Source organism: Pelmatolapia mariae, linkage group LG17 (genome assembly GCF_036321145.2).
Source record: "Pelmatolapia mariae isolate MD_Pm_ZW linkage group LG17, Pm_UMD_F_2, whole genome shotgun sequence".
Classification (NCBI taxonomy): Eukaryota; Metazoa; Chordata; class Actinopteri; order Cichliformes; family Cichlidae; genus Pelmatolapia; species Pelmatolapia mariae.
Genome location: NC_086242.1, coordinates 14,520,939 through 14,538,328, shown reverse-complemented (window position 1 = coordinate 14,538,328; position 17,390 = coordinate 14,520,939). Strand labels below are relative to the sequence as shown.

The window sequence follows — 17,390 nt, the reverse complement described above, 5'->3', positions numbered from 1 at the left end:
GGTGGCGGAGAGCTCTCAGGATGTCAAGGTTTTCAAAGACTCAAATATTTTCGTTACATGCTGGATCCTGGTTGTAAAATGTATTGATTAACAAAAAACCTATAAAAATGTTTTTGTTTTCTTTTGTTTTTTTATTTCAATACCTTTACTGAACAACATACACATTTTCTGGCAGTTGCAACCAGTACTGTGTGGATTATTTAACATACTGTTTGTTTACCAGATTGACTTAAAGGCAGCACGTCTGCATTTCACAAACAAAAGTTAAGAGTAAAATTAACCTCACAGAACCAAATTAAAGTGGTTTTCCTTCGAGGTTTTCTTTCTGGATCCCTATTTATTCAAAGCATGTCATTATTTGAGAATTTGGGACAGAAAAAGTAACAGACTTTGTAAATTTATTCTGTATGCTGTGATTTAGAAGTGTTTGTGTACTTTATTTTAGTTGTTTTTAGTAGTATATGAAGGAGATTTCACTGTATATTACTTGTAAATACGTTAAGACTTTAATATTCTCATTTTGTAATTTATAACAAAATAAACTTTAACTGTATTGTTTTAGCAACACTTTAGTTTGATTATACAGGCACGTACTTTTAAAGAAGGGGTAAAGCTAAAATGATAGATGATCCAAAGCCATCAGTTAAAATCACGGATGTAACTAAAAAGTTTAATTTGTATACTTGTATTTCTTTTATTGCTAATATTAAAAAAATAGTATTAGCAATTAGTGAACTGAAATTCATGATTACAAATCTGTTAGCGACTTTAGTGCCTCTTTTACTCTTTTTTTTTTTTTTTTTTAAACCTATGCTCCAGTTTTCTTTTTGCCGTTTGGATTGTTTTTATGTCACTGTAAGCATTCAACAACACTGTTGTAAATATTTTTACATGTCCAAATAAATCAGAGTAAATTAAATCAAATTCAGTTCAATTAATGTTGACAGGAACCAGCAGCTGGTTAATGTTTCTTTAAAAAGAAAGATTGACTGTAGCTCTTTATAGAGCCTGAAGTAAATAAGTAAAGAAAGTTTATTTATGAACTTTTTTTTTACAGACATAAAGTCACAGATTAAAACAAGAAAATACAAAATCTTTTTTAAAAATTCTAATATAGCAAAAAATGAAAAACCCGAATTTAGTTAAATGTTTTCAAACTATATTTTAATTTGATTAGTTTACAGCCTTCATAATTACCATCATATCACTACAATATATTTAAGATTTACCACCAAACATATAAATTATACTGTAGGATGTTTGATATACTAATAAAAAGAGGTAATAATGTTTAAAATTCTAATGATCATTTTTACATGACATGTAAATATTAAGTGGAAAATATATTTCATGGTTGCACTACTCTTTATCCATAAATACTAAGATATAATAATTTAAAGTGTAAGGACTAAATCATTTTCTCAGTATTGTTCAGTTTTGCTGATATGAAAATATCATCATCTTTCAAAGATTCAACATCTGTCCAAAAAAATAAAAACTCAAAATAAAGCTACACGCTGCTATTATCATACAAAAATATATTTTTAAAAAACATGTTGAAAGATTTGGCACCGTCTCCAATGCAGTGAAATATTACAACAGGCACACAAAATATGAAATTAAGACACATCCTGTGAGGAAAAATGTGTCAGCAAGTGTGTGTTTTCCTGAATCGAGAGCATTGTGTAGAAGCTGCCTCCAGGCCAGGTCTTATCTGGTTCAGCGGGGAGGATGTGGTCAGTGCTGGGAGGCTTTGTTGATGGGTTGACTGGTGCTTGTGTCGGGGGCTTTGTGGGATGGTGGTCATTGTTCCTGCGAGCCCAGGGTAGAAAACGTTTGGTTTTATGTATGCAGAAAGCCCGCTCCCGTGGGGGGTATAATAAGAGTCCCCGAACTTGAGTGTCTCAGTGTCAGTTGTGTGTAATTCTCCCATTCTGCAAGGACTGTACAGCATTCGAATCAACCTTATCAGTGATGGTAAAGAGAAGTCTTCCGAATTTCTTGCAACATCTATTCAATTCTGACATATTCAAGGCCTGTTTTATATTATTTACATCTATCAGAATTTTTTCCAGGAGACTCAGTCTGATTTGGAGGTTATACTAGAGTTCCTTGAGGAGTATCACAGACAAAACAATGCAGAAAATGGTAAGCGGAAACTGGAAATCTACTAATTATTCTCTGATTTTATTTCACTACAGCTTCTAAGTAATTTTCTGTTTTTTCTGACAGACAAGGTGCGTTGGACAGCTGTGGAGGAAAGAAATGCACCTGCAGACGAAACATGCAAGCAACGCTGGGCATACTATGAGCCACCTGTATGCATCAATAATTTGTATTTTAGCACTTGTATTCTCTCATATATTTAAAGGCTGGTAAGCACTCTGCAATTTGAAATTCTGTTGATTCGCTTCTTTTCTTTTCTTTTTTTTTCTTCTTTTTTCCCTAATTGAAGAACATCAAACCTGCACTCCAGCCCTTCCTTGCACAAGATGCTCCAGCAGGACTCGGCCAAAACACAACAGCAACACTGTCTGAGCGTGGGTCAGTGCCAAGCTTCACGACAACAAGAAAATCAACCAAACACATAGCCGCAGCAGGGGGGAGTGGTGAGTTCTGCTTTTTTTGGTCACTGGATACTGTTATTGTCTCTGTTGCTATCAGCATGAGGGAAATAATACCAAGAGAGTAAATAAGAGACCTTCCCTTTACCGTAAAAAACAATGGAGCCGTGCATCGCTTACCACAATAGCTGTTTTTACATATCTATCAGATAATCACACTGTTTACAGCTTTAGCCTCTCCACTAAATGGCATCCCATCACTGAAGAGATTTTCTGGGAATATGTGACAATTGAGGAAACGATTAACTGTAATCTGTAGTAACTGTTTTGGCACAGCTGCCATGATTTTCGATAAGTCTTTCTTTAAATCCACCTTCATCATACAGGCCACTTACTGTTTGCATAATGGCTGCAGGTAAAAGGGTGCGACTCTTTCACTTCCTTTTTGAGATGCTGGAGAATCCAAACATGGCCCACTGTTTGTCCTGGGTGCCAGCTGCCGCCGGTGTTTTCCGCTTTTCCTCCAGGAATAAGGACCAGGTGGCTGCACTGTGGGGACAGAGAAAAGGCAACAAGAGACCCATGACCTACCAGAAGATGTCCAGGGCGCTTAGAAACTACGCCCGGTCTGGAGAGATCTTCAAGGTGAAGAAGAAGCTCACCTATCAGTTTAGCCGAGACACCCTGATGTTGCTGCAGAAATGTCATCGAGATTTGTAATGTAGGCTCGGTTTTCTGTAGCTCACATCATGTCAAGTGAACTGTGCTCTTTTTTCCCTGTTTTTAAGGCCTGTTAATCTCAACTTTAATTTCCTTCATTTTTCCATTATTACTCAGATATTGTACTATTGATGGCTTGTGGTGTAAATATCAAAAGAATAAAGAAATATTTTACTGTTACTGTTTCTATCTTTATGGAGTTTGACTTTTAAACTTTTTTATTAGTAAATGTCCCAATCATGTCCCAATTATTCTGGTTTATGGAGGCAAGAACGGTGCGAGTGTTCAAACAAAGGTGTGCTTATTAATGTTTTTAATGCAAATTTCCAGAGACTTTATCAGGGCTGAGACAAAATGTACCACCTCCATTTTTAAAACTTTTTTTTGAAAACTTTTACATAAACAGTTTTACGATCCGTGTGTCACATACAGAGCTGAAATCACTCACCAATCACCTAATTACACATTTGAAGCTTACATTTTATAAAGAACAGGTTCACATAATATTTGCATGTTTCTGATGCGGCTTCAGGAAATATTAAATGAATCAGCTGAAAGACTAGATATCTCTTTCAGGTCCTGTGTCAGGGTTTTTCTGGATTTTTTCCTATTTCTTAAGGAAATAACTGCTACATAGCATACTACATGGCATGCTGAGACATGCCAAGTTTTTGGCTGGAAGCTCTTTGGGAATCACCTTTTATGCCTGTCAAACTGTGTTATCTTAAGCATTTTTTGTAGGGTGAACTAAAGAAATGGAAATAAACTATGTGTTTTTGCAATGCACGTGCAACTGTGAGTCACAAAGTTCATAAAGACAGAACTTAAAATTGACCCATTGTTAATTTTTTGTTATGTGTACACCCAATACTGGTTCATCCCTTGAGTTAGGTGCCTTTTATGGCCTTTTTTAGTAGTCTTAAGTAGCTTAAATAGCCACTTGCAGAGGAATTTTTGTTCTTCAGGTACGAGGACTGGACTAAAAATGAGCGAAAAACGTTCAGAAAGCCTGGAGAAATGATACTTAAGACCACTTAAAAAACACAAGAAAGTCTGGCTGCATGGAAGCAAAATACAAAGAAAGGAGGGGTGTCTTGAAACTTTTGCAGAGTACGGTATTTAATAAAAAAGCGGTGAAAACCTTTTATAAGTTTTCACACTTGAGATTTTAAACTATGTGATGTGGTGAAAAAGCCACACAGAGGTGGGCTATTTGATGTTTATTTTTTTATGTTATTTATTCAGCATGTTAATGGCCCACATTGCAAGACAGCTATATATTTCATAACTCGACATTATACTTGATGCCCAGCTACAGCATTGATTTAGCATGGAAAACGCGCTGTTATCCTAACTGTCTGTAATCTAACTGTCTGTAATCTAACGATGTAATTGAGTATCACAGTTTCAAGCCCGGAGCATATGCACACAGATGCAGTTAATTAACTCTGCTTAGGTTTCAGCTGAATCCCCAGTCCTCAATATCTATATACAATCTAGAATACAAAATAACAACAGAGGGAGAGAAATGTGAATTAAGTCCCGTTCGTTGACCACTGAAGTCCTGAAATTTCATATCCACATGGGTAAGGTCTTTACACGGGCCGATAGTTTGTAATTATTCCTTACTAAATATAATTTCTTCTGCAAGCATGTCTGCATATGTCCTAAAAATACATCTATCCAAAATACACTTTTGATTGTGAGTATTTTACAGGAAAAACTGTAGTTTTTAGTCACACATTCTCTTGGAAACAAAGTTGCCTTTGTCTTTCTCAATCTACAGAAATGTGAATTTGCACTTTTTCCTCATGTGATGGATTTGATGGCTGCTAGAAGCCAGAGGGTGTCAGTGTAGTCCTTTTCAGTGCCTCCAGCTTCCATTAAACTTCATTTGTGTGACGTGACCTCATGGCTTAGCCTCCTCTGTGATGTGAAGTCTCGTCCCTCACAGGCAACTCCAAATGGTTTTGTTCTCTTTGTAGCCCACATGATACTTCCCTAAGCCCAGTATTTACTGCTGGAGCCCACTTGCAGTTATAAATGGGCTAACTGAGCTATGGTTGTCTGTTACCAAGAAAGGCCACAGAGTGAACTATGAAAACAGGCATTTAAGGCAGGAGTGTATGATAAATCGAATGCTTCCTAATCACAGGATGATAATTTGCTTTGGTTTGCAGAACGGGTCTAATTTTGTTGCTGCTCATTTAAAAAGAGCTTTGCTATAAGCTGTGACTGCCTGGGCAGTAATGCCACATTTTCTTCATAATGCTTTAAGCTGCATTCCTGCTCCACAGCCCCAAAATAGAGCTCAGCCTTGCCTTGACTGTGCAGTTGGGCCATCCATTTCCATATGAGAGAGATCCCCAACATGCTCGTGATATTTGTCAGTAGCAGGAGAGTGACACTGTACATGTGAAGACGCTTCAGTGTGTTGGCGCTCGTAAATCCATCAGCTTTCAGCCTTGTTGTTTAGTCTTCACGACCTTATTAAAGACTACATTTGATTTATCACTTGAGTTTGACGTGCTAAAAAGATTAATTAGGACCAAAGCAACCCTTTCAGTTACATAAATCTCAATGAAACCCTCTTTTCATGTCAGATACACATGTCAAATGTCAAGGTTTATGACAGCTTTCTAAGTATAGGCCGTATAACCAGTGCCCAGGCATCTCCCCACTATTTATTTGCCAGGTCGGAAAGCCTGCTGTTCTTGGATAGCATTCCCCTTGGATTAAGCTGATATCTGGCACCTGGCATTGAGCCCCTGCTTGTCAACTCTAAGTTTTTTCTTTTTTTTGAATAACGAATCCATACATTCTCTGAATATGTCGTATATCATGTGAGCATAACCCAGGATTGTCGGAGAGTATTACATCAGCCTCGGGCCTGTTAACAATGACGACACCTTTTCCTTTTATATCCCACCTCCTGTTTTGCCAGTGATCTACCGCGGAAGCAATCTTAGTAGTAATGATATTACAAAGTAAGATAAAGGCTACAGCAAATAATTTCAAAGACTAATTAGTCAATATAATGTTGATATTTTGGAAAATTAGTCCAAAATCTGGAATTTCCATAATTCCAGATGTAGCTGAATGTACTGTACAGCACCACAGCGACATATTTATTTGATCACAATGTATGTGTGCGGCCTATTTTAAGGTCGATCCCACATACATCATGCTGCAGCTTTAAATATGAGCTAGTAAACAATATCTGACACTGAAAATAGTCTCCACTAAATACAAAGTTTAAGCCTTTGTAAGCACAGCTTACTAAAAAAACAAACAAAACTTAAACAATCCATCTGTGTGTTTAAATGCACAAACAATGATTTATTATAATATTACTACTCTAAAACATCACCCCAAATATGCTGTAAACACTGATGCAAACTTTGAGAATCAGTCAAGTTAAAAGTGTTGTGAATTTAACATCCTGATGCACTTGTAATTCATGACATCACACTGGGTAGGGGACAATAATGTTACAGTAGGTGTAGGATGGAGCTGCATTGTCAACTACAGAGAGGAGGAGCATGCCACATCTCTATATAAGGCCTAAAAGCCTGTCCCTCCTTGATCTGTTATCGGTCCCCCTCTTCTCCCCACTGACTTTTCCAAACTGTATCCCTGTGCCCTCTTCATCTCCCATCACTCTGCTGCAAGGGGTCTCTGAGGGGTTTTATTCGCTATTGTCCTACTCACCATCAGCACCTATCTGTCCCTCCTGGACTGAGGAGGCTCCCACGCCTCACACAAGAATCCTACCTGCATCTTTTGACTCCTTGGTAGCTTCTTTGGGACGCAGCTCAAGATGCCAGAGCCCACAAAGAAAGGTAGGAGTTTTAACAGTATGTTGCCAGCATGCAGCTGGGGTCCAACCACCTGTTACAGTTTATGTTTTAATTGTTTTAAAAGGTACAAATGCTGAGAATTTGCAACAGTTTAAGGTTTACAATGTGGTTCTGCTTTTTTTTTTGTTTGTTTGATTGAGGGCAGCACAGTTTGTTGTTACTGGCTGTGAGGAGCTCCATCACTCTATGGCTTGCCTGCCAGCTTGTTCATAGGAATCCTCAAAGTGACTTTGAAAGTGGTATTGTATTACTGATGCGTGCGTGTTTCTACCATCCTTGGTACAAGAGAAGATTTGAGGCGTACAAACAGATAGTATTATTGCAAAGCTTGGCATACTGGATTGGTTTAGATTGATTTGACTGGAGAAAGACAAGATGGTGAAGCACAGGAGAGGAATGCTGATGAGTGCTCAGGAAAAAAACTACCCCTGAGGGATGATGCAAGCTGGATGGAAAGTGTGAGGGTTGAACCATGTAAGGATAAATAACATCTTCTAATTGAGTTGTTGTTCAACTGCAGCTTCACCATCCCCTGTCGCGCCCTCATGTTGGATCTTTCTTTCACACTGGAGTGTCACTCATGTGTACCATCATGTCCATCAACATTCCCTTTTAATCCACTTGTGTCTGTCATTACCTTATGGTATTACTCCCACTCTACCGATTAGCTCAGCTCCCTGGGCAGCATCTGTTGTTGACCCAGACATGCCCATGTAGAGGAAATCAAACATTTTGTTCAGCTTTTGGATGGCTTCCTAATTACAGATAATAGAACTTTCAAAATCTATGATTCTCTAGAAGAGGATTTGTGTGTCCATACCAGCTCTTGGACTGCTGTGCATTGTTTGCACATCTCTTTGTACACAAATACATCTCTGTATTTGATTTACCTTCCATTAAAATTTGTTTTAGGTGTTTGAAAGGACTGAGGGTTGTCGTACATCAAGCAAGCTTTGCCTTTTAGATCGTAAAGCATTATAAATACTGGATTAAAGGATTAACTTGACAATCTGCAAGCTACAAAACCCTAACAGTACCATACAGTACAAATTTAGCTCCCTTTCTATTTGCGTCGTTTGCGGTTAAGAGAGAGTGATGTGCGAAGTGATGTGACAATCAATACCTGTCCTTACAGAGTTCATCTGATGCCATGGCCATCCATGATCCCTCGGGAATCAAGGCTGTGGTGAATTAAAGGCAGCAGATTCCTGTCTGCTACAAACACTACCCATAAATAGCTACACAGCCCCAAGCAGCAGATAAATAAGGGCGGAAAAGTATTGTTCTTTAAATGAGTCTGAACAGCTGAAGAGGAGGAGGGTAGGGGCTGTTGTTTTAGACACCCGGCTCTCAAGCCTTTAAAAAGTCCCAACCAGAGATGACGGAGTGGTTGAGTTGTCCCTGGATCTCTAGGGAGCAGGATTCTTGTCCCTGGAATAGTTCAGAATGAGCACACTTTTAATCCCCATCCCTTGTTCACTGCCATCTCCTTTCACTGCCCCTCCTCCACGCCAAAACAGACACCTCCCTGTCACCCTGTGCTCAGGATGGATCACTCAGAGGTCAGGCAGCTCCCTATTAAATCTCCAAATCTGTGCCCAGCGATCCTCATGAACTGTGACAAACTTTCAGAGGTAGTAAAGGCCATGTCTTTACCTCGTGATATTTATTGTCACTAAGGTCCAACAGTCCCCTGGGCTTCATCCTCAAATACTTTGTGTTACTGAATACCACCTAGCAAATCAAGCCCATGATGAAATACACAGGGGAAACCTGTTAGCAACTAACTGCCACTCAAGTGCTGATTCCTAAAGGGTCCTTCAGTGTAGTTGTTATCAAAGCACACTAGAAACAAGTCAAAGTAAATGGAAAAACTAAATCACCAGAAAGGGTCTGGTTGTATTAGCTTTAGCTTTAATGTCTTATCAGAGCAATAGGGGTCTATATTAGGAAAAATGAAGCCTCTGGCCGTTTAGCTTACATACACATATGAGCCCTTCTGTCTGCACGCCAGCAGCGGCGACAGCTGAAAATACCTGCAGCTCCGTCAGCTGCGCTGAGAGTCCTCAGAGGTAAAACAAAACCTTTCTCCACTCTCATTATCTCTACGGTGATGAGACAGAGAGCAAGGCTCGCTCTTGGGTACATGATGTGACCCTGCAGGATTCTGGCACGCGGGCCAGCAACACATTGTTTTGGAGTGAGACTGGACTGTGGCTAATTTTGACAAGGAATGCTAAGAGGGAATCATTACAAATGGAGGGATATCAGAAGCAAAGTGGCAATGGAAGAAAATGTATATATGTCAGTAGACATACTGCACAAGGAATTAGGGTTACAGTTTTCACTGATGAGCTTCAAACAGGTGGCAGTGACAAGATGGGACAATACACGGAGGAAGGAAAGTTTTATCTACAGGGATACAGACATTTCAACAATATTCCACCCTTGGGATTCCCATATGTTCACCCACTGACATTTAATGTCATGAATATGAAGTACTAAATTCACTTTTTTAAATATACATTTCTATGACTGTAAAAATAGGTTTAAACACTCTCCACATCTCACATTTTTCTTGAATCCAAGGTGTTTTAGTACCAAAAACCCCTCTAATAAACTTTTTTTTTTTTTTTTTTTTTTTTTATAGTTTTTGATATTTAAATTTAGAATTCTTACATGGTTTACCTTTATGTGTCTAGATATTGTAAAATGTTACTTAAAATGTATTTAACTGTTGTTTTCAATTATTTGGGGCATTAAGTATCTGCCCAAGATTTCTGCAGGAGTAAATTTCAATGTACTTTGCTGTAAAAATGTAAATTCTGTAAACCTATAATGTTAAAAAGCATACACAAATTTATGGATACATAACAGTAGTGAACCAGTTCCTTTACAAGACTCTGAAATGTTGGGCATTATGTACCCTAACTGACAACTTCATCCAAGCGCCGACGATATTCTTAACTCTACAGCATAACTGATGACATGACATTTCGAGCTACAGATATGACAATATGCTGCACTTAAATGTGCTTTGTTTTGCTAATTTCTGTCTGTTTTTAGCATTCATTGCCTTCATTCAGATGCTACTGGCTAGCATAGACTGTATAACCAGGATGGCATCACTCATATGTTTGGACTTTTTTGGAGCATTTTTAAGTTTAAAGGTTAGCATTTTGGCAGTAGCCATGTTCTTGGATGAAAGCGCAGAGTGCTAATTTATTAGCTACCTATAAACTGTGTGGGTGCAACGCTTGGAGTGATATTAGCTAATAATAAAATATTCACCAAAACTCAAGCTCAAACTTCTTAGATGGTCTGTTGTTCACAGCCTACCACAGTCTCAATCAGATAATCCAGGTAAATGCTCCCAAAGGCACCAACATCACACAAGCACTGATTAGGTCCATTTAAATGCTGGAAGTAGTGGATGAGGCCTTCCAGACTATGACCACACCCATTACTCAATTATCAATGTGGTTGAGTTATAAAATTAAATTCACCCCTCTCAGAGCTGTTTTAAAGGAGGACTTTATCCACAAAAGCCAAAAATATTTTAGTACCAGTCTTTAAAAATGCATTTTAATGCTGTAAAGTTGAACATTGTGACATAGGAGTGTATGGGGACTGCCTCCCATATGGATCCTGCCTCTTGTGGATCCTAGAGGAACCACAGTTTTTGTTACTTCTACACTTACTTACTTTGCACTGGTTTTGTGTTTAAGCTTTGGAGGTTGCCCTTGCTGGCTATTTGCAGACAGCAGCCCTCAGTTCCCGGTGATAAGATCACCTGACAAAAATGATAAATGATATAAATGATGGCCTGTGACCCTGAAAGTACCTGCAGAAGAGGGCAGCAGGGGTTAGCCTACAGAGTAAGATGTCGCCATGCTACTGCTCTGTTTCTGTTTTCATAAATAGTGATGATCGATGTGAGCAGAAGGCAGTTGAGACAACTGGTGTGTGTCACTGGAAGAGAGAGGATTACCAAGTCTTTGTCCAAATGTCTACATTATATCTTTTTTTCCTCACAGTTTAATTTTTATAGCTTCTATTTGTGGAAACAGTTTTGTGGAGGTGCAAAATGGCTACAGTGCTGTGAAAAAGTATTTGTCCCTTTTGTGATTTCTAAGATTTTTGGACACTGTTTTTTTCTCACACTTACATTTCAGATAATCAAACAAATTACAATATTATGTATTATTACATAATGATTACAAAATTCAATTTTTAAATTTTCTTTTAAAGGATATTCAAACCAAACGGGCATTTGTATTCGTGATCACTGGAAGTGAGTCTTTCACATCACTGGAAGAATTCTGGCCCACTCTTCTTCCAGATTTGTTTTAATTCAGCCACACCTGAGGGTTTTCCACCATGAACAGCCTATTTAAAGTTATATCAAAGGATCACAATATGATTTAATGCAGGACTTTGACTAGTCCACTTCAAAACCTTCTTTTTGTTTGAGTCATTGAGAAGTGGCAGGTGTGTTTGACGTTAGTTTTATTAAAGGTATTACCGCACTTTTCCCAAAGTCTTTGGGATCATTGAGATGTTTTTTGGCAAATATGAGATGAGTTTTTATGATTTTTTTTGTTCACCAGTGGTTATCTCCTTGAAACTCTGCTATGCAATTTTTGCCCAGTCTTTGTCTTACTGCTGGATCATGAACTCTGACCTTAGCTGAGGCAAGTGAGGTCGGCGGTTCTTTGGATGTTGTTCTGGGGTCTTTTGTGACCTCCTGATTGAGCTATTGATGCACTCTTAGAGTAATTTTGGTCAGCTGGCCACTTCTGGGAAGGTTCCCTGCTGTTTTCAGTTTGTGGGTAACAGCTGTCACTGTGGTTCACTATAGTCCTAAAGCCTTAGAAATGGCTTTGTATCCCTTTCCAGACTCATAGATGTCAATGACTTCTGTTGCATATGTTCTTGAGGTTCTTTAGATCCCAGCATGATGTGTTGCTTTTTTTAAAACCTACTTCACTTTGTCAGACAGGTTTTTATTTCAGTAATTTCTTGACTTATTAGCTATCATGTTTGGGTGTAGCTAAAAATTGAACTAAGCTTTCCAAAAAATGCGGTTGCTCAAAGTTAATTCGTGATTTAATGAGAGGGGAACCTGTGTGGTTATGAAAGGTCTTTTTTCACTTAATAAATGAAATCATAATTTAAAAACATACATTTTGTATTTAATCATGATATCTTTTTGCATAATATTAAAATTTGCTTGAATGATCTGAAATATGTAAGTATGTAATATGTAAAATCAGTGTGCTCAAACTAAAAAGAAAAGTCATAATGCGAGTAATTCCGTTGTCATGTTTCATGGTTGTATTTTCTTTTTCTTCCTGCAGATGAGACACCAAATGGTCAGCCAGAGGGTGAGTGCACATCTTATCATCCTATCACCTCACAGTCCAGCAGCGTAGAGTTGCACAATATACAATTTTTTATAAAAAGTCGCTCAAAATTTGCACAAGTATGCAATTTCAGTAGAAAATACCACTGCTAACATCAAACAGCAACCCTTGTTTTCACTTGTTGTACAGGCACAAAGCAGAACAGGTCTACACATGTAATATAATGATCACAGTCCTGAACCTGGCGTGAATGTGCAAACACTGCCGCATAGGAGTGTAAATGTGGAGCCAATAGTCGGCAGTATGGATATGCTGCTGTGCTTCAGAGAGATCTGTAGCAATGACCAAGCTGTCAGCATCTCTGACATTCCTCTCGTCAGCCAGCTGATCCCTCACTGTTGATTCAGCTGACACCTCTGCCATCCCATGTGAGCAAGCTGCTGGCGTGTTATTGGCTTTTTGCCGGCGACCTTGGAGCTTCAGCATCTTAATGCTCCAGCTCAGTCGGATGGCGGGAGAGCTCAGCTTTTTAGGGTCCAAGTAAAATATTATTCCCGGAAATTTTCTGTATTTAACACATGTAGAAATAAAAAGACTACATCACAACCAGGCTAACGTCAGCATTATTGAATACGTATAGCAGCACTTCACATGAAATAGGGAAAGTTATGTAAATAAGATGAAAATACAAGGAGTCTGCTCTTTTAGTCATTTGGCGTGTTCTGATTTCCAGGATGTCAAATACTGCCCGCTTTCACAGAAGTAAAATGCACAAGGTGTTGTTTCAATAATGATTATTGGCAAAACGGGTCACATGTGTGACATTGGTCATCCTGTACTCTTTTATTTGCAGCCACTTATACTACTAATAAGAATACACATTGAGCTTCTTCACTACGAACTTTCTGTCAGGCTGTCCTTGAAGTCCTCTATAGAGGCAACACAAAAGAATCAATAAAAAAACAGAAGATCCAGGTCCTCCCACTACAACAGAATCCACGTGGCCTGACCCCTCTAGGCATCCCCAGAATAGTCAGACCTTACTCCTGTGAGGACAAAGTAGTCTGTGCTATAAAATTATATTGTTTTTTCTAAACAGTCTTGGACATCTGGGGGATATTCTTTCAACAAAATTCTGCCCCCCCCCCAAAAAAAAAAAAAGTAAGGGTTATGATCACTGTCATCATGTAGCTATAAAACAGATGGGTCTAATTAAAAAAATCCATAAAAAGACTGAGTCATACAATCCTGTCTCACAACACAAATTTCCCAGCATTATTTAGTGTCCCTAAACACCACTTTTTATCTGTCTTATCTTGTGCCTTCTGAAAGGACATCAAAAATGGTATTTGGTATTTAAAGAAGCCGACTTGAATTTGAAGTGAAACACTTAAATTTGAGTCATACATGTCATAGTTTTCCATTTGTATGATTTTGCTATCGCTTGCTGCCATGGTAACACTTTCCATGGTTGCTAACATATTATTGTGGTCGTAATTTGAATTGAAAGGACGGGCTTGTCTACAAACACTCTGAGCTGTATGTGTGATGGTAACTGGAAATGAAGAAGGTTCCCTTTCAGAGTAAAAGTTGCGCCTTTTGAAACATGTTGGCTGCGGTGCTGAGCCACAAAGTTTACTATGAACCTTCTCCATTTTCAGTTGGTGTCACAATTCTCTCAGTTTTTGCAACTGATTTTACCCAGAGACAGCCAGCAACCTACAGAAACCACTTACCAACCAGTCAGGGAATACACACATTTCTCTAGCAACCAGTGTTTGTGTCACATCAAATAAGGCGAACTTGTGCTTTCTGCCACTGTGAACCTTCATTCAGCTGCTGTCCAAATTCAAATTGCCATCCAAAGCCCAGACACCAGTGGCTTCTGATAATGTGGCAGTATTTCACGCTCTGGTATGAGAGCTCTGACTAAGAGGCAAGACAGCAAGAAAGAAAAACAGACAAATTAATACTTTTATATAGTACTTGTTAATGATGAAAATCATTAAGTCAATTTAATCCCATTACTGTAGCACAATACAAAATAGTGTCTCAGAGCCCAACACTCATCCTAGTGTTCAGATGTGGAAACTACACAGGGCAAAGCTAGAGTACCGGTAGTTTTATAGCTGTAACAGTAACGTGCATTCCTATCATTTTACTGTGTAATCCCTTCGAGCACGCATTCTCTGAAATGAGAGGATCTAACAGTTACTGAGGAATATAATGAATGCACGACATTGCCTGACGAAGCACGACACTTCCAACCGGTGTGTTTATTAATGCGTATTAATGTGCATTACAACATGAACGACCTTTGCACAGCCTCAAGTGTTGACATATTAACAGCACATTTTCAGTCAGAGAGCTTACTGATGAGTCTAGGAGGATGTTCTGGAAAACTATGGTGTTTTGTGATAAAGTATGCATACTTGCAGGCAGGTGGGTGGATATAGCTGTGTGTCTCTGTCCATGTGAGTGTGTGTCTGTTTGTTTAGGTGCGTGTGTGTGTGAAAGTGAGAGAGGCACTGCAGATGCTGAAGCTTTATTGCTTATCAAAAGCAGCTGTTCCATCCACAACTATATTTGTCACATGCTCAGAAAGTGTTGCCCCAGAAAGTAGCGGTGCCCCACCCCCACCTGAGATTTCCCTGGAGGTATCTCCACCCCCAGGTGGGTATAACCCTGATGCCTCCCTCTTCACTTGCCCCAGAATGTTTCGCACTTTTTGCTGGTCACACTCACATCACGTGTTCGTTTGGTGTGTGCCATCACGATTTTATTTTTTTTAATTCACTGTGCGAGGCCTGAAACTGCACTGTTCTTGTGGAGGTATGATCACTCAGCACACAATGTTCGCACAAGAAATTAGTTTAGCTGCAGCAAACCACCCCACTGACTGTGCACACATCCACATGCCTGCACTGCTCTAGATGCACGTGCCTTGATTCATGGAGCTGTTACTAAGTCATGCTGTGGCTGTTTTTGTACTCAACTGTATATGTTATCAAACAGGAGGTCTATGAGGGATTACAGATCCCGGGCTTTACTGACTCTGTTGGCTCCAGTCAACGGCCAACCGTCCTGATTTACTGAGTTAGTAAACCCCTGCCTCCTTGATCACTTTACAGTATAGATATGCAATGACCAGATAGCTTCTTCACTGACATTTTTGATAAAACGCCAGAATACCACTAGATTCCTTTAATGGAGATGAATTTTTGGACTTTAAAGCACTGCTCTATTCCTGGTGGTTGTCTTTCAGTCTGTCAGGTCACTTCTTTAGCTCCAGATGAAATATTTCAGTGATGCATTGAATTACTTGCCACATTCATTCTGCTAAAAGGACAATCCTATTGATTCTGGTGATCCTGGGATTTCTGTTAAAGCACTACTATGAGGCTGACACTTGTCCTTTGTAATAATATGACCCGAACACTAGTAGATGGATGGATATTAGATGCAAGTATTTCAGTGATCCTCAAGAAAAATGCAACTGCTTTGGTGATCTTTGCTGTCATTTGGTTCTCTTCTCATCTTCAAATACTATAAAAATGAAGCACCACCTAATGCAGTTTTGGATTTTACCCAGACTACACAATAAAACTAAGCTAACAGAGCTAACAATACCAGGCCATAGAGTGTACTGTATTCATTGAGGAAAAAGTGGCATAAAACAAAATCTACTCACCAGGAAAAACTAAACACTGAACAAGTAAGTGAGGGATGATTGAGAAGGGCCTGCTAACCCTAAAGCATACCCTGCTTTGTCATCTATTTCACCCTAAATTGAGCCACAGTTTACAAAATAAACATCTTGCTATACTAACCAATATTTAAAAGTGAAAGTGTTTGCTGAGGTCTTATATTAAGAATATTAACATATTGTCGCAGACTTAGATACAGTATTGTTATAGTGTAGTTTGCTTTATTAAGGACCAGCTAATACACAATCCCAGTAGGTGTATAAGATACATATCATACATATTACTTAAGCTTTAAACTCATCTTCCTGCCTCAAATATCGTCAATTTCAGTCTATCTGGTCATTGGCTATTTATACTAACCTCATTTGAGCAAGCATTGTCTTGTGAGGCTTCGTGTGTTTGTGCTCAATGCTTGCTGCTCCAGCCTGGCGCTTTGTCTGCTGTACAGAGGCAGTAGCAGAGGGGAAAGAACCAGTAGAGACTGATGGGAAGAAACCAGAATCCACAGAGCCTGAGCCAGTACAGGCTGTGGTGGCTCAGGAGCCGTGTCCTGCCGTGAATGGCTCAATCCAACCACAGCCTGGTGGGGTTGGGGTAAAAGAGCAAGCAGAGTCTGCTAACTCTACTTTAAAGGAAGAGGGCACTTGCTCTCCCCCACCACCTGGTAAGTATGCTTCTTTAATATGAAACGATCCCATGTCTCTCAGTGAAAGTGCATGTTTCACCCCTCTAGCTGATCAAAGCAAACGCACTGAGCATTGAAATAGTCTTTTCCGTTGCACATTACAACTGCACTGCAGCATGGCAAAAGCAACCTTTAAGGCAAGTTTTTTTTTTCTTTTGACATAACTTTAAAAATATTTTTACTATCAACAAAAAGATAATAGATTACTTTGCTAAGTCAACATTGGACTTCACTGATTGGCATCATGCACTGACTTCTCACTTGTTTCCTAAACAGTGCAACCCTAACTTTGATTGCATGCAAACTTCTAAGAAAAAACAACAGCAAAATTTATGAGTTTTCAGATCCAAAGAGTTATATAAAAAGATAAAGTACTGATTAGGTTGAGAAATGGCAAAATGAAAGTGATGCAGTTTATTTGCAAGGTGAGTCATCAAACTTAGTTCTTTATAATCCAGAAACAACAAGGCAAAAACATGCGAACATTA

General features: G+C 38.9%; 1 protein-coding gene across 1 annotated transcript in view; it reads left to right on the top strand.

Annotated features, from left to right (window-relative positions):
• Positions 1 to 7,104: 7,104 nt before the first annotated feature.
• The window catches only part of mybpc1 (myosin binding protein C1), a 36,425-nt gene continuing 26,139 nt past the window's right edge, over positions 7,105 to 17,390 (top strand). The window contains exons 1-4 of the mRNA XM_063460594.1: positions 7,105 to 7,126; positions 12,505 to 12,531; positions 15,112 to 15,183; positions 16,666 to 16,881. Of these exons, the coding sequence (XP_063316664.1) occupies positions 7,105 to 7,126; positions 12,505 to 12,531; positions 15,112 to 15,183; positions 16,666 to 16,881 (337 nt within the window). The remainder of the gene's footprint in view (positions 7,127 to 12,504; positions 12,532 to 15,111; positions 15,184 to 16,665; positions 16,882 to 17,390) is intronic.